The sequence below is a fragment of the Kryptolebias marmoratus genome, linkage group LG1 (assembly GCF_001649575.2).
Source record: "Kryptolebias marmoratus isolate JLee-2015 linkage group LG1, ASM164957v2, whole genome shotgun sequence".
In the NCBI taxonomy this organism is placed as follows: Eukaryota; Metazoa; Chordata; class Actinopteri; order Cyprinodontiformes; family Rivulidae; genus Kryptolebias; species Kryptolebias marmoratus.
This window is the reverse complement of record NC_051430.1, coordinates 12665618-12686792: the sequence shown is the minus strand read 5'-3', so window position 1 is coordinate 12686792 and position 21175 is coordinate 12665618. Positions and strand designations below refer to the sequence as shown.

General features: G+C 39.9%; 2 protein-coding genes across 4 annotated transcripts in view; both read left to right on the top strand.

Moving 5' to 3' along the window:
* The first annotated feature begins 7232 nt into the window (after nucleotides 1-7232).
* On the top strand, nucleotides 7233-14789 carry unm_hu7912 (un-named hu7912). Its single transcript, XM_017417367.1, has 2 exons — nucleotides 7233-7423; nucleotides 10229-14789. Exon 2 carries the CDS (start codon nucleotides 10281-10283, stop codon nucleotides 13482-13484), a length of 3204 nt encoding a protein of 1067 aa, XP_017272856.1. The 5' UTR covers nucleotides 7233-7423; nucleotides 10229-10280; the 3' UTR covers nucleotides 13485-14789.
* A 1129-nt stretch (nucleotides 14790-15918) lies between these two features.
* Nucleotides 15919-21175, top strand: part of gapvd1 (GTPase activating protein and VPS9 domains 1) — a 30921-nt gene continuing 25664 nt past the window's right edge. For all 3 annotated transcript variants that reach the window (XM_017417252.3, XM_017417251.3, XM_017417253.3), the window contains exon 1: nucleotides 15919-16077. The gene's annotated coding sequence lies outside the window, so the exon portion shown is untranslated. The remainder of the gene's footprint in view (nucleotides 16078-21175) is intronic.

The window sequence follows — 21175 nt, the reverse complement described above, 5'->3', positions numbered from 1 at the left end:
AAGGTGGTGCAGACCAACAGGCTCTCGCCTTCAGCCTCCAACTACACAGATGATTCACACATTACTTTAGACCATTTTACATCATTCTGGTGTTTGTTTTTCCTCTTCATAATGTTGTGTGAATTCTTATTTATAACAGTGAGGGGTTGTTTATGAGAAAAGGCTATATTTGCAGTGCTGCAGTTTTAGTTGAAAATTATCTATGATTGTTTATTAAAATTGACCCCTTTCAAACTAAAATTGCACAAATTTAGTCAAAGTCACACAAAAATATAAATGTCTGCACATCTGGTAAATAATAAAAAGCCACAAATTACCATTCATCGTGGTTTTATTCTTGCTAAAGAGATTCTTGTTTTATCCTCTCATATATTTCGTCTCTTTTTTCATTAAAAACAGCAGCTGCAGCTGTGAGAGGCTAACAGTTACTCCCTCTCCTCGACTCCAGAATGAGTCTTTCATTGCCCTGTTCTGTACAAATCGATGGCTGCATCACAGAGCTGAAACAATTGTATTAAAATTGATTATTCTGCTTTCGCTCATCAACCATAACACTCCCAGTCTAAACGTTTTCACTCGAAGACGTTATGGATTGTGCAAATAGTTTAGTTTTAATTACCAAACTTATTTTTTTTTTATTGTCTAATGCACAAAATATATTTTGCAGACACAATGAAAAGGTCAGTGAGTTTTTGTTAAAGCTCTGTCTGCTTGCTTATATCTTTTTATGTGGAGAGTGCATTGTTCTCAGCTAAAAAACCCAGGGTTTGCTTTAGGAGGAAAATATGCTCATTTGATCAAGAAAAAAGAACAAAATGTGGTTTTTATATTGGATGCAGCTTTCCCGGTGTCAAATAACACCACCAAAGGAATGACTTTAATATCTTACTAGAAGACTGCAGGCTGTAACCGGACAGAGTTTGTCACCGCCTGGACAAATCCATTCACAAGAAAATAACTTGAGTAATGATTTTCTTCCTTCACACAGTTATATAACTGACTTTTTGTGTGCTCCTGCTGATCCAGCTTTCATGACTTTGCTGCTTGCAAATAAAAGATTCACAGATATTGCCAGCAATGGTTTTGACAAATGAGAAGAAAGAAAGAAAGAAAAAAAAAACAAAAAAACAAGAGGAGGGGTGGAGTGGCATCACGACTTCTTCTCTGAGCCAGGATATTTCTAGAGCTGACCCATTTACACAGCCTTGGAGAAGCTGCAAGCACAGGTGCAACCAGAATGCGTAACTGCATGGATTAAGATTCCATGAATTCATAAATGGAAGTTAGTGTCAAAACTGATTTGCACATGTAATTTGATGGGTGGCCACTCGACTGGGTGGTGGTGGTGGTGGGGAGGGTTCAGGGCAGTGCTTTTAAATCATCATGATGGCTTTCATTCAAATACTGAGGACAAATAACGAGCTGTGCCAGTCATTCTTTATGAGAGGTTAAAGAATAGATGTTATTCCGGCTCTCAAATGGATGAGGAACAGAGGCAGTTCCAGCTATTATACGCAGCACACAGCCCTGCACAATTAGTGCAACCCAGTACTGCTTTGCATTGTTCTGCAGCGTGAATGATATCCATATTTAGAAGGAGCTCATTGATTCTTCCTAACTGAGGCACAAAAGATTTGTTGTCTGTCTTGAATAGTGGGACCTCAATGACAGCCCCTGCATCACAAAACCTCCTGCTAACCCTGATCAGACTTTGAAAACCCCCCCACAACACTGTGAGCTGGAGCCGTTTGCTCCGAACGGAACGTAGCTGCCCGTTTCTGCGTTGTTACATAACAATATCTCAGTGACAATGCAACTACCAGAAATAATTCCCATCACCAGGAGCTCTCAGAGAGAACTGAGCCCCTGCTGAGAGGCTCATCTCCTCGTTCCAAATGTGTTTCCCCTTTAATGAACTTGCACACATGACTGGCTGGATTCTTTGGCCAAAATGGCAGACGATGAAGGATGAGAGAGGCTCATAATGAAGATTTAGTTAAGTTTCACCATGGGATGTCTCACTGCGACACCAGAGACTATAACAGAGGACTGTGTGTTTGCTCAGACCAGCTATGAATACTATTCCTACTTTGACCTAAATGTGCTGAGGGGGATCTGAGAATACACCCGCATGAGTTGCAGGTCTTCTTATCTTATTTTCACCGTGAGGCTCCCAGAGGGGGTCTCCTCACGTTAACTTTAAACTGTCAATCCCTGCCGGTAATAATCTGCTCACTGAAACACATGAGTGCTGTATGTCTTCAGTAAACATACATCCCATAAGAAGCTGAACGGTCCCTGCGCACCAGATTGTTGGAGATTTACAAGTCATTTTCACCTCCCTGCGCCTTATCTTTGTGACGTAGGTTTTTATGGTCTCCACGGATGATTCTCATCAGCTCTTTCCCCTCATTCCCTTTGAAATCAATTCTGCCTTTTCTGCCTACTCTGTGTGGGTTACCATGGATACCGCTCCCAATTGGTTCAGCTTGCACATGAATTTGTTTATAAGTGTTTCTTGGAGTCGATCGGAATGTTCTTTTTTAGTGCAGCCAAGGTAAACACAAAGTACTAATTAAGCACAGGGAAATGATGTAATGCATACACTGTACTAGTGTTTATATGTTCTTGTTCTTGTCTATTCTAACGCAGGGGCGTCTCCAGAAAGTTTCAAAAGGGTGGCCAGAGGGGCACCACCGTTATTCTTGGGGTGGCACACCAAAACCAAAAGCCATAACAGACCATTAGGAGTTTTATTAGGCTGTTGTTATAGATAGACTATTAGAAAAATACTGCAATATAGGAATTAAAGAACTGCCTTCTGACATAGACCTACATTTTTATTAATTGTTTTTCCTTTAGAACAAATATTATTAACTCAACTCATTAAAGCTTGTCTTCTCCTCTTCTAAATTCATTTTCATACCTTTCCTTGAAAGAATGCGTACTGTTATTTTCAGAACAGTATTTTCTGATATTTAAACAAATATCTTGCAAGCCTTGTTAACACTTAAAGAATGCTTTGGGGACGACTCTCAGCTACTATGACACCTAATTATAGCTCATTAACTTAAAAAACGACTGAGTTACAGATGTTTCTGTGTTTGCTAAGGTCGATTAGGCGTGGCAAATATCTTTTAATCAAGTCAAATATAAAAGCTAATCAGTTGTAGATGTAGAGCCAATGATCTGTTTCTGAGAGTTTCATTAAAATGTGTCCAGTGGTTCACGAAATATTTGGCTTACAGATGGATTATGATTGTCTGCTCAAGGGGGTGGGAAGGGGCAGCAAACGTCAACCCCTTCTTGGTGGTGTCCCTGTTCTAAAGTTCAAGGAGTTGACAAAAAATTTCTTCATGTACCAAATTTTAGACTATCTAGGTTCAGCTCCCCCAAGGGCATAATCAGCATTTCCTCTGGAAATTCTAATTAACCCAGAAAAAAAAAAACCTAACAGTCCTTTGCATCTAATCTAGTCTGATCCAGTAGGAATGGAAATTATGCCAGCATGGATTCTGCAGGGTCACACTGAGCTGCAAAGTGTCTGAATACTTCACATGGTTGCTACTAAATCCCCATGAAAGCACAGGGTCTGAGTGGTGGCCACCCTAAATGAATTGCCACTACTGACCGGGCCAAGTCAGAGGTGGACAGAGAGGATTCGGTGGTTTAATTTGTCGAGGATTTAATCGAGGTTCGCCTGGAATTAAGGGGGTAGGCTGTGTGCATCACACACTGAGTCTTCAGATTCTCCTCTGCTGCAGTTCTGTCCCTTCTGAGTCAGAGTCCACCGGATCAAAAACTCCTGTGGGTGGAATCTGAAGGAACTGACAACATTCAGTCATATCCAGAAGGGTCTAATTCTGGCTGGTTGAAATATTCAGTGCTCCAGGAGCCGTAGACGTGCATCTCTGGCCTCCTTGGGGATCTCTTGTGGCACAGTGAAGCTGGAATTGTTTGAACATCTCTATCTAATGCGTTTTTCTTGTTTCATCCAACATATTATAACAGTACTTGGCTATTTTGAGCTGGACTTTTCAAGTATAGGTCCTGACAGCGTGTGCATCCCCACATCTCTTATATAATTCCCTCCTTTGGGAACAAGAAACCAGAAAGAAAGTCTACAGCGAATCACTTAATCTACCATAGACTTAATGGGAGAGGGCCAGAGAATGGAGGGTTGTTTACTGAGCAGCATGAAAGCTTGTTTTAGAAGTGAAGGCAGCGTGATGCAATGCTCTGCTTTAGTGTTGTTACTTTGTGGTGGCAAGGCCTGATTGATCCTCATCACTGGGGTTTCTAATCAACAGAGCTCCATTGATTTTCTCTCCACGGACTCTCTGAGGTGCCTAAGACACCTGCTGGCAGCCAGCTGACAGACACTGCTAACCAACAGCTGACACAAGCTGATGCCAGTGTACCATGCAACACACTCAGATAGATCCCACTCTCAGAGACACTGGAGGCACAATGTGAAGTCCACTGAATCATATCTCACACAACACGTGATATGTCACAGATGGGGTCTCTATAAGTGTTTTGTAACAAGTGTGCAGGCAGGAAGAGTCATCATTAAAAAAAGAACAAAACGTGTCATCATCTACTGTTCTGAAGCAGAGAAGAGGTGCATTTCTTAGGACCAAAAAAAAAAAAAAAGGAGCTCTGTCAAATCAGAGTATCATTACCACCTTCAGCCTGATCAGCAGAGTTTGTCTGGAGTGATTTCCATCTGCAGGGAGAGTGCTTCAGTAAGCAGTTCTTCTGCGGCAGTCACATGCTTTGGGCTCACAGCCAGCTGCCCCCGTCATCAGTTCAGACAGTGCAGAAAGATTGTGGTGAGGTAAGTGTCTGGGACAGATGTGTGTCGTGCAGGGCAAGCTAAATGACAAGATCTGCCAGCAAGAGGGAACCAGTCGTTTGATCAAAAGCATGGGTGTCAAAGAGACTCCATCATTTGCTGTCAGGGGAGCAACTAGGCCAGACAAGTTTGAATAAAAAGCAAAAAAACTGGTCAATTTGGCAGGTATTCTAGTGGTTCTCAAACTTTTCATGAGCACCACCTTAGAAAATACGAAGCCCTCTGAGTACCATCAATATGACACTCATTAAAAAAGCAGTTGTATAAGCTTACAAGCTTACATTTTTATCTGACAAAACTAAACAAATTGAGCAATCTGCTTGAATGCTTAAGTCTAACCTGCAAACCAAATTTGCTTTGTCATCCTATGCCTAACCCTGTGACCATCCCAGTTGGCTGAGGGACACTGGAACTTTTATGAGTGAAGTTAGTGGTAATGACAAAAACCCTGAATGAGCTTAGGGTCCAATACTGAAGATCCCAGATTTCTAACAGCAGACGTAAAGATGCTTTTATTGAAAAAAAAATAACAGTTTGAGCAATTTTCACAATTTAACTCCTGAGCTAAACAAAGGTGTTTTGGATCTTAATTGACATTTTTGAAACACATGCCTTTGACTCCTGATGTCAAATTGTAGGCCTGATTAAGAACTACTTTCTTTGATATTTAGCTTTAAATCACAGTTCATCTTAAGATTAATAAATAACTTGTGATTTAACTTGGAAATAGCTAATATCAAAATTTCTTCTCAGTACCACCAGTAGTACTACTTATATCACAATTTGGGAACCATGATGGGATTAATCAACTGAACAAAATATTAGAAATGTATCTGTAAGGAAAAGTGTCAGACACTTGCAGACAATTCTGTGTCATCATGATCTGTGTCATCATGTGACTTTAAATAGAAGAATGTTTGAATAAATAAGGAAACATTTCCTCCTTGGGCAGAATGGCAACATGTAAACTTAGCACAAAAAGTAAAGAAATTTGTGTTTGGTTGATTATTTCTTTTGACGTGCTTCTTGCCAAAATAATTCATACAGTTGGAAAGCTCGTTTCTTTCCATTTAAACATTATTTAGGAAAATGTATTTGTCGGTTGAGCAGTAGAGTTGAGTGTTTGGGTTGTGCCAAAGAAAAACTTTCTCCACCAAATTTTCTTTGCCAATGCCAAACAAATTATTCTGCTACTGACACTTGTTTGGTGTCATTTATTGGATTGAATGAATAAAGTCTGAAGAAACAAGACATTTTGGCAATTTGATAATTTATTCATTTTACAAACAGGGGCCTCAGTAGCAAGTGGAAGAACCATACACAGCCACAGCAGCCTGGTCCGCTGTGGGATGGCATCTCATTCTTTAACCAGCGTTTGTTGCAAGTCGGCCAATGTGGTTGTGTCGGTCACTCTGGAACAAACAGTCCGATGTCAGGACTGCAGGCAGGCTATTCCATCCTATCCACTCCCAGATTTTGGATGTGGTCTCCGATAAACCTGCTCTGTGGGGGGAGTGTTGTCATCTTGGAGGACAGAGTTCTGTCCCCGACTGAGATATGGGATTGCCACGGGTTGTTCCCAGGTACATGGGGTACCTGAAGCTCAAAACAAGAGTCAGAAGCAGAATAAACTGTTTAGCAAAGAAGATTTGGCAAATATTTTATAGCCGCAAAATGCTGCTCAACCCGCACATGCATTTTAGGAAGAAATGCGGCACCATTTATGGGGAAATAAACAAGCTTTCTAACAGTCTAAATTTCCTGCCAAAAAATATTGTTAACAACAAAGGAATAATCGACCTAATACAAATTTCCTTTCATTTTGTGCTGTTTGTTTACACAACTGTCCTCACATTTCATACCAATGAAATTAGAGAAGTGTTAAAGCAATACTACTAGTAGTACTCCACTAGTAGCCTATGGTGTTTCTTTATAAAAACAAATAAATAAAAATAAAACAAAGTTGGCATAAGAGTGATTTTTCTCATCACCTCAGAGCCAACTGTGTGGGAGGGACACCATCAGCAGTCATCAGTCAAAGTGAGGAAAGAAGCCCAAAAATCTGGAGACAGATCTGTAAATTCTCTTAAAAAATAGAATAAATAAATTTAACGTTAAGATTTGCCTTTCCTTGTAATGATCAGCACTGATAAGAAACCACCTTTAGCTGCAGAATGAGCAAACAAAACCAGCAGAGCCCAGGAAATGCCCATAAAGGAGCTCAGAAGAAAACAGACCGCATTGCTGCTCAGAGACTGCGTGCCCAGATTACCCCCCATAGTCCTCCTTCCCCCCTCCTCCCTCCCTCCTCTCTCCTAAAAACACGCACAACCACGCCCCCTGAGGCATGCGCATGCACAAGCGGAGACACACCTCCTCCTCCATCACACAAACACACACACACACAAAAAGCCATGATCGGGAGTGAGAGCGGTGCTGATGCAGATAAAATGATGAAGGACGTGGGTTCGGCTCCGGGAGGCTCCCAGCAGGTGCACAGGGACTGAAGCTGCGCCTCACGGCTCCATCATGTCCACCGCATCCGATCAACTCACTGCCGACACGGTAAGGCCTCCCCCTCCCCATCACTCCTAACATCCAAAATACCCCACCACCACCAAACTTAGCCGGGCTCATTTGTTTGGGATTTATTCCCCCCCTTCTGATTCTTTCTTTTTCCCATTCTGCCCTTCCGAGCTCAAAGGCATTCGTCCAAACATGCAGGGCCGTACGCCCTGTGCCGCAGCACCAAAAATAAGAGAAGGAGGGGTGCACGAGCGCGTTAGAGCAACTACGTGGCTGGATGCGCCTCCAGGGGCCATGGATTTACGCATCAGATTAGTCATTGTCAGGGAAACCTTGCAAATGGACAGAATAGAGTTTTGAAAGTTCCCTTTAGTTTGCCTTTAAACGCCAAACGGTACTATTGAACTGCTTCGCACAAACAGGACAGCAAACAGAAAAACTGACTAATTGTTTTATATTTGGAGCAAAAGCTGTTGTCAGGTGGCTGTAAATGCAGATACTAGGTTGATTTTCAGTCTGAGATTTTCCATTCAGTGTGCAACTGCAGGAGGGCCTAATGGTTTCTTTGCTGTGTGCTGTATCCATGGAGACAGTATGTGGCATGTGGTCTTGCATTGCTAGAAAGTGTTGTGTTCCTGTTGAAAAGGAGCTTTGGACTGTAAAAAAATGGAAGGAATGCACAACCCACGTTTACTTAGTGGACAATAATAAAGCAGCGAATGTGTGGAAATTAGATCACAGCTGGAAACTTTGGGACACATTGGGAACTGAATGTTTTCTTAATGAAAATCAGGAGCCATCCTCCTTTGAAGACACTTGATATTCAGCCTAATTTAGTATTGGAATACTTCTCCCTGTCATAATTAATAACTAATGTTGAATTCTATCTGAACAGAATAATAAATAAAACAAATAACATTCGTCACAGATCATAATTTTTTATGAAACAGGCATTTAGCCATTAATCAAAACACTGAACAGTATTTTGAGTCCTATCAGTTCAAAACTTAAACTTAATACAGCATAAAAAGCAAACAAATGTCTCAAAATATAACACTGGTTGTATGTTTTTGCCCCTAATTTTTAAGCCTAGAAATGCATATCACCTGCTGCCTTTCATGCCAGAGTTTTACACCCAAATCATGCTATGTTGAGAAATGATGGAGTTATAGCCGTTTTGGTCAAATCTTGAAAATAACATTCGCCATCTTACACAAAATAGTGAGATCTCTTACATCTGTTAGCACTGGAATTATGACTTGGGGATGACTTTCAGCTGCTACCACATCAAGTATTAGCTCAATATCTGTAAAACTGACTGTCTTACAGTCATTTTTGGAAGGTTAGATACAATAGCTGTAGCAGTCATCTTGAATTGGATTAACTCCAAAAGCCATTTAGTTGTAGATGTACATCTAATGATTACTTCCTGAGAGTTTCAATGAAATTTGTTCAGTGGCTCTTGAGATATTTTGGTAAAAGACAGTCAAGATTGACTCAGATTGACAGTAGATGACAAAGATGCCACACAATGTGTGGCTCACGGAGTATGGCTGCCAGCTATTAACACACCAAATTTTACATTAATATCTGTAAAATTGACTAAATTATCGCCATTTTTGGGTTTTGCTAAGGTCACTTAGCTTGGTGGCCAGTTTGGATTGTGTTGACTCCAAAATGTAATCAGTTGTAGATGTACATTCAATAATTACTTTCTGAAAGCTTCACTAAAATCCATCCACTGCTTCATGAGGTTGTTTTTGCTAACAGACATGAACACACTCACACAAATATAGACTCATGCAACACGCTCTCCTTTTGCCAGTGGTCAACAAAAATCTAGTGCTATATATCAATTTTCTTGAATTAAAATGAGCTAAATGAACACTTGGGTGACCTACAACGTGGCTTTAACAAGCCAAACAAATCTTGAACAACAGTAGAGGTTTGTGTTTCGAGGCTGGTTGTGAACAGACGTGATATTTAGGTGTGTTGTGGAGGCATGACAGGGAGACGGCTGGTCACTCCTCTCCCGTCATGATGAACAGATGGTACCTCAGGGTTGGCATATGGCTGAGTGCCAACCAGAAAGCCCATGTGTGTGAGACATAAAAACTCATTGTTGGAACATTTTGGCCATACTACTCTTTATAAATCTAAAAACAAACTATCTTGTTATTTTTTCAATAATATGAGATAAACTGATTTATTGTTATTATTTTTTTTGGTACATAGAAAGGTCTAGATTTGGGTAAAATTACCTGATGTTATGATAACCTGAGTATACTGCAGCAATGTCAGAAAATAACTAAAATAAATCTTGGATTTATTTCTAATTTAAGGGATTGAAATCATAATAACAACTGTGTGGCATATAAAGGCACTGCTTAATGTGTGTTATCATCAGTGTTTTGTTTTTTCTTTCTTTAACTTAACACTGCAGAATAATATGAATTTTGCTCAGACTGTAGCTCATTTGGTGTTTCATGTCTAACCAAAGTTTTTTTTATTTTTTACAAAAACAGTCTCTCTTATTTCTCTTCATTAAAACCTTAAACGTAATAACTCACTGCTATGTTGCTCAAATAGAGTGTTGATGGAGAGTTTCCAGCATAAACTGTTCTTTGACCAAATCAGTAAAGAGATTTACTGATTGATCAGTAAAGAGATTTACTGATTTACTTTAGATCATTTCTGCAGGTATAAACTGCTATTTAGGAATAATGAAAAATTAATAATTATTTGTGTTTTCTGTACACAGTTTGCTGTTTGTGCCATTTTCAGAGTATTAAAAGCAACCCTTAAACTTAAAAAATGTATTTGCTTTATCTCTTTCTTCTGCAGGCTTCATTGTACCTAAACTACATCAACTGGAGAGCCTTGGAGTTGCATCAAGATGACCAGAACGCATCCCCCTGAAATACTGGCATCAACTCTTTATCAGGACATTACACCAAACCCCATCACTGAAGACTCAGATTCTCTTCGTCCCTCAAGGCAATGTGACATGAAAATGATTGATAAATCAGAGATCATCAACAAAAGACACTGCCGAAGTTTTGACTTCATTGAGTCACTGGATGATCCACAGTCTTTCTCTTCCCCGATGGAGTACCAGTACAAGAGGCCTGAGCATCAGGCACTGAACAAAGACCTCTGGAATGGACTAGATCAGCCAGGGCATCTTCGTTTTTCATCTCCTGATCTTTTTAACACCAAGCAGTTCCAGCAGCACACTACTCAAGACAAAACCAGCTATCTCACATGGTCAGATTCCAAAACAAGATCAAGATCTAAAAGCGCTCCGAGAGCCAAGACTACCCTCACACCTGTGCCCATCTCTGTATCTCCACCTGTGGCTAGGAAGGGAAGGGAAGGACCTCAGGCTACTTTAGAGTCCTTAAAGACCTCCGACACACAACGGGACTCCTCCAACAGGGCTTTTTTGAATGAAGTGCATCCCATCAAACTTCAGCCCCATTCTCCTCTTTATGTCTCAGACTGTTTTGAGGAGGACAAACTAGACAAACCTGCTGTAACCCCTCATGTTAGATGCCGTGTGGACATCAAACCAGATGCTGCTGTACTGGAGCACACATCAAGGCGAGTTCCTAACACACAATCTGATCATCTCTGGCAAAGGTATTCTCAGGCCAGTAGCAGGTCAGGTCTGTATGTACCTCGACAAATTGTCTCTTCACCAACGCCCACTCCTAGTGAGTGCTACAGTGGGGATTTTAGACAGGGGTACCTCTACACCACCAGCTTGTCTCCTATTTCTTACCAGCATTTAGACATGCACAGGATGTCATCGCCAACAGCATCATATTTGAGTCAAGAACAAAGAGCTTACTCAAATCCTAACATACCAACCAAGTTTTTTTATACAGAGGATGCTGCTCGGTATCCAGTCCAACCATATTCTAGGCCGTACTTTCAGGATGATCGGTCCAGTCTTACCAGTCTTGGTAGTACAACAACAAGTCAGTATGATCCAAGGACTCGATGGGTACACACACTTCCTGTGAGATCATATTACACAGATCACCATACCAACAGAGAGCCAACTCACTCTCTATATAACCAGCCTTATTCCACAAGTGAGACAGGCTCATACTTTTCTCAAGCTCCATTCTCCAGAGCTTACTGTGGAGAAGATGGTCGGTTCAGTCCATACCACATGAGCGGCTCAAGGTTGTTTTATTCCAAATCATTCAACTCTCCGGAAGAACAGTACATTCCACCGAGGCCATATCACACAGAGGGTCGTCGACGCCCTCAAATGTCTCAGGCCTTTTCAGACGACTGGTATCGTTCGAGTATATCAGGTTTCTCTAACCAGTCCTCTCTAACCACACCACCAAGACTAAGACAAGACTCTAGCATACCCCCATGGTTTACAAACAGTTATACAGAGACACATCAACTGGGAGCAGATGTCAAAAACCACTCTAAATCTTGGGACAATATTATATATCCACATTATGAAAGACAGCAATCTGTGCCACGTGGACGAAGCTACGAGAACCTGTTTTACCAAGCAAGGCATGGGACAGCCTCTGATGTTACAGCTAAACCTGTCATACTTAACCTCTCAAGTTCACCAAAGCGCTATGCTGCTTTGTCTATGTCAGAAAACTCCTTGGAGAAGAATTCAAGCAATCCATGGAGGAATTCCAAGAGTGGCCACTGGTTTGTTACCCCAGAGATCACCATAACGGACAATGACATATGTGCAGGCGGCAGCAGACGTTGTGATGTTCACTCTGTTAGCTGGGATTCCTCAAATGGTGAGAAAGGACCACCTCTGAGGGTAGTTAACCAAAAGAAGCCATCTAACTTAACAAATGTTACAAAAGAAAGGAAACACAACAACTTTTCCCTACAACAGAGTCTGGAGCAACTAGATGAACTCTTGGCTGATCTGGTTGTGGATTACAAACCACCAACTAGCAGAAAGTCAAGTGAAAATCTTATAGACCAGTTAAAACAACTGATAACTGAAGACAATGACAAGGACACAGGGCCCCCTGCAGTTGAAAAAATAGAAAGTCCAAACACACAGCTCCCATCCTCTAAATCCAGCTCAGATACAATCAAAGACCCCGACAGTGGGTGTGATGCTTTACAAAGGAGTGCAGAAGAATGTTCTCCAGACCACAGCACAGATGAAGATGACACAATGGTGTGCGCTAACAAGAAGTGCAATCGAATTGAGAGCATGTTCAACGCTTGCTTGTACTTCAAATCATGTCACAGTTGTTACACTTTTTACTGCTCTCGAAACTGCCGTAGAGATGACTGGGAGACCCATAAAGAAACGTGTCTTTATGGACGTGTCAGCAGTGTGTGTCGGCACACTCTTAAGTTCTGCAGAGAGAATTCAGAGATCCACAAAGCCTTCTCGCGCATTGCTAAAGCTGGCTACCTCTCCAGAGGGAGAGGTGTTCTCTTTTTGGGTTTTGCCAATCCAGAGACAACGAACAACTTCCTGCAAGTTGGGCTTGAAAGCCTCCTCATCTCTCCCACGTACCTGTCTCTGAGAGAGCTGGATGGCTTTAAGGACAACCTAGGTGAATACTGCAAGGAGTTGCAGCAGGCAGGCGACGAGTACGACCCCAGTGAATGTTTCCTTCTGAATGTATCTATAGCTGTTGGTGAACTAGTGCCTAACAGACCTTCACCAAGGGTCCAAACACCAACAGTTCGAAAATATGCAAAGGTGTCATTGGCTTCCTCGAGCCCTGACAAAAAAGTACTTAAGAAGGATGATGAAATGGAAACTCTCATTCTCACGCCGCCTCCAGGCACACCAGATATTGACAAAGAAGGGGAAGAGGGAAGAAAAGCAAGAGAGGTGTGCTTTGTCAATATCCAGCGTGAGCTCAGGACCAGGGGAGTCTTTCTTCGCCACGAGTACCCTAAAATTTACAACCAGCTGTGTGAGTTTGTGGAGACCAACAAGAGGTTTACTCCCACAACGATTTACCCGATCGATAAGAGAACAGGGAAACAGTTTATGTGCATGATCATGGCTGCATCTGAGCCAAGGTCACTTGACTGGTTGGGTACCCCTCACCTCCTAGACGATATTATATAACATAGCACTAAGTATTAATGGTAATGATGTCAGCAACATAAAATGTACTTACTGTAAATACATGTTGTGATTTAGCAAGCTGAACGGTGATTTGGATGTGTGTATATAAGTGACTTATCTTTGTCTATGTTTCCCTTTTTCTCTTAGTTCTGTCTTTTGCGCCACAAGAACTCACAGATTGCACTTTTTAAGGTTGACCTATGTTGCTTTTGGCTCGTTTTGATTCTAATGCACTCAGAAGAATGAATAGCCTGCATGTAGACTAGGCTCGAACCCAGCTATCCAGGTATTTTTAAATATACGAAGACAATATTTGAAGCACATATACTATTCAGGGAGTGCACATTTAATAGCTCCACACAATAGTTGGTTCAGCCAGATGCCATATTGTAATGATTCCCTACTTTTTTCTCCTCTCTTTCAAATAAAAAAATAATACATTAGACCATGTTGCATTGGTATTAATCTTACAACCAATTATTTGTACTTAAAACTATTATTTCCTTGCTATACTGTAGTTGTGTGGCTATTTTCTTATTATTACTATACTGTTTTGCATAGACAAAGAACTCCAATCATACCATCTTGTTTCCCCCCAATTTCATTAAGGATTTTAGTTAGATCGTATCTCAGCTAATCAAAGGCTTGATGTCATTATTGTATGAAAAGCTTAGTTTGAAAGTGGCCTTCAGTTAAAAATAAATAAATAAATAAATGCATTTGACACAAAGCATTGTATGGGAATAGCTATTTCAAAAGGCTTGACAGCTTTAGATACAGGTTGTTTAAACTACCACTGTAAAAAGATAATTATTTTGCTCAAAGCATGTTATTTATATTTATGTATTTTAATATTGCTATTGCTTAGAAGTACAATGATCCTGTTAAAGTGATGGCATTTGATGCTTAGAGATGTAAGAGGTATGAACTATGTATTGAGCATTAGATCATTTTAACAACCTGACCTAGAGACCTTATTAAAACTATTACCACAGTATGTTCTTAAACCGTATGCAATGAAAGAGCAACCTTAACATCTATTCTGTAAAATTCTGTTTTATTATAGACGCAGAATAATCCTTTTGAATTAAGAGATGTTTGCACTAAAACACAAATTCCAAAACAAGAATGTTACTTAATCACAGCACTAGACTTAGACATGCCTACTTTGATCGCCACTGTTCATTTATGTAAGGTTGCTCTTTTACTTGAATATATATCTTTGTGCAAAAGTTTCCTCAAGTTTATATTTTGTGATGTTTCTAACCTACAGTATTTAAAATATAATAAATGGGATTAAACAAGTGGGAGCGTTTCTGAATTTCTTTTTGATGCGTATGTTCAAAAGGATTGGTTTCACACACTCCCTGACAATCAGAAATAAACTGAAACTAATCAACAGTTTCAAGTACCTGATTTAACTTTTAGCTAAGCTTTTTGATGCACTAAGCATGGCGCAGTTGAAAGAGTACTAGACATGTTTTATGCTCATACATTTAAAAAAAGTACAGATATGTAGTCTTCCGAGAGCAAGACATGACCAAATTAAACTCAGACTCTCAGTTAAATAAAATCTGATACAAAATGTTTACGAATTTTAGTCCTTAACACAGATGACGTTATGCAATAATAACAATGAAAAATTTAACGGTCCCTAAGGTTTAAATGTTAATGGCAGGATGAGTGTATGGTTAAAAATAAAATGTTTCTATGACAAGCTGTTTGCAGGAAAGTGTGTAAGTTTACATGTTACAAAACAATAGCCAAGTCCCTACCTGAAAACAAACAAATAAGTAAATAGTGCATTTTACTGAATCACTATCGGTATCATGCTGAATGACTGATGGAAATAATTGTTTACAACCTTCATAGTGAGCTATCAGTGTATCTGATTCATATCAGTGAGCTATTTATCAAGAGTCTGTAAGCAAGGCTCCACTATTGTCTGCGATTAGAGCACAGCCTAGTGGCCAAAAGTAAGAATTACTCGTTAATAAAACAATAACACTAATTAAGAGAGATTACAATTATTGCTCATTATTTATTCTCAAGTAATCAATTTTTGTATCACAGTTAAATTATTTGCAAGCTATATAATAAATTGCCTATAATTAAATAAACTTGCTTGTGTTTGTAAATTACTGCATGGAAATAAATGAATTCAAATTGACCTTTAGGAGTATTTACACATATTTGCGAGGAAGATTAGTAGGTAGAAAAATGACCTTTAATGATAGTAGGTAATCCTAATGTGGGCGTATAGCATTTTGTAATGGTGTGTATATTTCCACTTGTGTGTTTTTGTTTGAAACGGCAACAAACTCGTACAAGTGCAGAAATAGCACGATTTGTTTTACCCTGTTAACAGCTTTGTAGTGAAAGCTCCCTTTAAGAGCGACACCTCCCTGCGCGCGCATGAGAGCTGCGCAGGTCTCCTCGTGATGACAGCAAATGACAGCCCTGTGTCCGCTTTAGCAGGAGCCCACTTTGAGACCGCTAACCGCCAACAAACAATTCTTCTTACTCGAGAAATCCCATGATCGGCTTCGTCTAGAGCCGCCGGGGAACCACTCGCACGGGCCAGTTAGATTTGGTAAGTCGCTCAAGTCCAGTTCGCGTGTGGTTTTTGCTCCCTAAGAACGTTGCAGCCCGAAGCTAAGCTAGCGTTAGCTAGCCAGCTAGCTTCACGTTAGCCTTTTTTGCTTGACTTGTTAACGTTAGCCGCAGGTAACTTGGTTGTCGTTAGCAGGTTGCTCTGCTAGCCAGTTCACCAGGTTGCCTACTGTGCACCTCCTCCGAATCGGTGCAAACACACTTTGTTCTTTACTGATGCGGATATATTACCTGGGCTGCTTTAGTTTCCTTCACAACGTTTAGCTACACGTTACTTCATATATCAGGGCTCTAAGCAACTAACATAGCGGACGAAAAAACGTTACTTGGTGTTAATATTTTTGTTTTGATGGCTGTCTTGCTGTTTTTCTGCTATATTTTTAAATGGACACCAACAGGTTTGTGTTCAGCAGCATTTAGCAGCAGATTGATATTGTTAATATGCTCCGAGTTCCAGTTCTAGCCTTTCACGATGAAAAGATTGTGAAACAGTAGTACTCCTTTGGCCTAGATGTGGTCATTTGACAGTAAATGTTTGAACAGGAAATACTACTGCCAACTGTAGCATGTGAGGATAATGAGGAGATGGCTAAAATCCTATTTTGCCTAGAGATATTAAATCAGTGGCAAGTAATCTTTAGGGTAAATGTGCTGCTCCTGTGTTTATATCCTTAAATTGAGACATTCTACTTTATGTAAAATAGCTAATGTATGGATGAATTACAACTCAGTTACTAGCACTTAAACAGTACCTGTTACAGCTTGCGGTAGACTGCAACGCTACAGTCTGCAAATATTAAAATGTGTTTCACTCATGCTTAAAATAAAGTCTGTCATGTCCATTTAAAGCTTTTTCACCAGTACCTTCTTCCACTGCGTAGTCTTGGCCAAACCACATGTTGCCTGGCAATTGACTCAGTCTTCTTCGTGATTTGAGACAAAGATGACTTTGGGTTTCATGTGCGACCAGAGGGGTTTACCATGAAGAAGGTTCACACAGCTGGGCTCTGTTTGTGCTAGCTTGGCTTGACAGAACCTGAGCCACACTTTCCACTCCAGGCTCAGTTTGCTTTCACCTAAAATGTCACACCAAATACGCCCATCGCCCCTGACGCTTCAGTAAAAAGGTTTGCAAGTTGGATGAATGGAGAGATGACATGACTGCAAACCGTTACTGCAACTGCGAGAGGAGAGGAATGCTGTCAGAAATTTGTTTCGCAACAAAGCTGAGTCATGTCCGCTGTAATATCCAGTTAACTTCGTCGATCAAATTGATTAAAAATGTATCATGTTAAATATTCTACAAGACACTGACGCGGAGAAGATAGTTTTCTGTTTCTTGGTAAATCTAAAATCTCATGCTTAAAGGACAGCTTGGTAAGTCTGAAAACAATATATATATAAAAAAAAACAGGCAAAATCTGTTTTCCAGCAATAACTCCATTTATTGTTCTCATGGTAACAAGACTGGCAGGACACAATATTTTTGTTTTCCTTACTGGTTTCTGATAGCATGTGGCACAGAAAGAGAGAACATTCACAAACATGCACGTTTAAGACTGTCTAACATTGTCTTTGTATTGAAAACCATCCGAGATGCTAATTGACACCTCAATTCAAGTAAAATGGGATGAATTTCTTTTCTTTTTTTATTGCTGAGACACATTAAGTGCTGAGTGTTGTGGTCAAATTTGTAGATGCCAGCGTTTGATCTGAATGTGGAACACTTGGCTAACTTGTAGGATTATGGTTCAGTTTTTGATTTCCTGCAAGTCCTTTGATTGTCTGACAGTGATTTAATTGACATCAGTGGTTGATGCTTCAGTTTATATTGAACCTTACAGTTCTGTTCTGCTGCCATGCCACCATGTGCCTTCTTCCCTTTATATAAAATATTTATCTAATTCCTTGTGTATAAGTCAGTGTTTCATTAGAGTTTGTTCTGATGCATTGCCTAACATTATCTTGATGTGCGTCCAAGACATGGCAATACTAAGTGAATCCTAATTTAATCAATAATTAATTCAATCCTAATTGAAGGCAACAAGACATCCTTTTATGTTTCCTGAAGACGTTTCACGTCTTTATTTGAAAGGATTCTTCGGCTCTGAACTGCTTTGGTTCTTTGTCAGAGCTGACATTGTTCCTCAGAAGAAATGTTTGTTTTTCAGCATAATCTGTGGATAGTGCTATCAGCCGTTCCTTTGGGTTTGTGGTTTCCCGAGGGTTCGAGAAAAGGCACTTGTCCCGTGTCACTAACGTTACTTTGCTCCCCGTATCAGGAGGAGAAATCTGGATGGGAAATTGGAGCTGGAGTCTTTGCTTCCTCCTTATCCTCCTGCCCAGTTGGCTAACAAAGTCTGCCTTAGCACCTAATGTAAAATTAATTTACTTCTTTGGCATTCTGAAACACTTCACAAATACACCCTGCTTGTTACCCTTCCAAAAAGGAAAAAAAAAAAGGTTTCTTCTAAATCACATACTCCCCAGTTATACTGTTAACTTGTCATAAAATATAAGAAACTACCAGAAAGGGAAGTGTGAAAAGGATGTTGGCTCAAAGCCACATTTTTTTTGTAGAAAGTGAAATCCTTAATATCTCTTAAAAACGACTTTGTTCCATTGGTTGTTCTGCTTGTATGTGTGTTGGATCGTGTTGTGGGAGGAATGGGCGCCGCTCCAAACATTTTACTCTGGCTCTGTGACTTAAACTTTTTTTTTAAAGTACTCTTCTTTTTGTTTAGCAGCTCCGAAATAACTTGTTGCGTAGCTTGTTTTGTCCTTGTCCCGCCTGTTGTCTCTTACACCATCCCATGGTTAGGACGCTCGTGTTTGAAATGGTTGAAACCATCGGCCCTCTTGTGAGTCATCTCCAAAGTATTTTGTGGTTGTCCTGTCAGAACTACAAACCTTTTTCTCATACACCTCAGTGTTTTAGACTGTGCCTTCGCTCGCATTGTGTTGGGTTTCTCTTCTGCTTCAGAGTTCCTCAGCGCTCTCCCCGACTGACTCACCGCCGGGTTGTACCGGCGCCGATGGGCGAACGACAGTCCACCTCTGTGCTTGCACCTAATGGCCTAGTTGCTTTTTCACTTCTGTGTGAGGAATGCGCTTATCTAAGAAAACGACCGTGGATGTGGAAGTGTGTCATGAGTGTTCGGCCCCAATGAAATCAACTACTGGGAAAAGAAGTCACAAATTATTACTTGTTAGTCATTTAAAAAATAAAAAAAAAGTGAGTGGATGGAAAAATACACCTTTTCTATGTTGGTAAAACACCAAAAAAAACCCAACCTTAGTTAATTTTTTCAGGTTATGATCATTTAAAAGTCAAGTTATAGGCAAGACAAAATAATCATTAGTAGTTTAGTCTAATTTTTGGATAAAATGTGTATCTGACAAGGGGTCTATATACTTTATAGCTTTTTAACACAGTTATAACGGGGTTAGAAGTAAGGCTGGAAGAGTTCTGGCACTGCCTTATGCATTTCATCATGTATAAACCGCATTGTTTAAAATGTACAATTACTAGAATATATTTAATAGATTTATTTGGGATATTAAAATCTCTAAGGCTTTTATTCTAGAGAACAGCAATTATTAAAGTTTTCCCATTTGTGACAAAGAATTGTGTTCTAAATCAGAGAAATTGCCTTCTAAAAATGAACCCCAACTTCTGAGACATATAGGTCTGGTTGACTTGTTCATTTGGGCTAAAAAAGTACCTGAAAATGTTTCTCTTTTGAGAAAGGAATGGGGAAAAATACGTCTTTGAGTGCAATATTTGCTAATAAACAATCCAGCGCTGTGCTGAAATCTGATCATGTGCAAATCCCAGCCGCATTATTTCTGGCTCATTTTATTAAACCTAATTCTTCCAAATGTAAACGGAGGTGTGCTCATTTTATGGGATCAGATGTTGGTTATAAATAATCACGACAAAGTCTTATCGCAGTTCTTGTTAACCTACCGTGGCCAGATAAGTTTGACGTTGGATTGTGAAACAGAAATTGACTGATTATTATTTTTAGAAGCTTATCTTCAAGCGGCTGCGTAACGATAGTATCTTTAAGTCAGATCACGTCTTCTCAGATGCCAAAAGCCACAGTTTTAAAGCAAGCAGGAAAACGGTGTGCATCAAGACACCAAAACAAGTGTAAAGTCAACTTTTCATTCCTTCTAATTACCCGCTCCTACATAGTACATAAAAACAGATTTTTATAAAAATAATCATTGCCTTCTAGCTTCAAAATCGTATTTTTAACAGAGGTTTCCTAAAACATGGTCTGTGGCGGCTGCCTGTACGTGCTTGGGGTGTTCTGGGTCTAGCTCCTTTTCTCCTCACTTGTCAATCTTCATAAGCTTTTGTATTTTGGTGCATATTTTGAGTATCTTCTTTACTTTACAGGGGCTGTGCAAGCCAGTTAATGTCGCTACCCCAGTGTTCATTAACACAAAAACAACAAAAGTGGTCTTTGAGTGGAAGGATAAACATTATTTGTGAGCAGCATGTCATTTTAAAATATTATTCAAGAATGCTCAATACATTTAATTATAATTTGCGACATTTGTTTCATGTATAATCCATCATTTTCCGTTTAAATACGCATAAACAAATTAATTTTGTCGGGCATGTCAACCCGGACATTGTGTTTATTTGTTATCCTGTGTGGAATGACACTTCCTTGGAGTCATTCCCACTCCCAGGCAGTATTCTGTGGCCTGGTGTCATTTCACGGTTAAATTTGTGGTGGGTTTTTTTTTTTTTTTTTTTTTTTAGTGTTAACAACCAAATACAAAGAGGCTTTTGTAGAAAGGATTCACTGAGAAATCCTCCAAATTTCCTGTGTCCTGCTTGGGTTGCATATTTTTGGCTGTGTGCATCTTTAAAAGGAGTGATTTGCATTTTCCGCTGCAGAGCTTAAGAAAAGACTCTCTTCTCTTGTTGTCATTGCGGCCACTGTGTAAAGCATACAGAATGCCGATGATCACTTCTTTTTCTATGATGTGACCATAATGTGAAAACTAATGTTCACACAGTTCTTTGTGGAAAAATAAAACAATTTCCTGCTTCCTTT

Excerpts from the sequence above, each read along its gene's own strand:
- unm_hu7912 (XM_017417367.1), top strand. The coding sequence starts at position 10,281 with ATGACCAGAACGCATCCCCCTGAAATACTGGCATCAACTCTTTATCAG.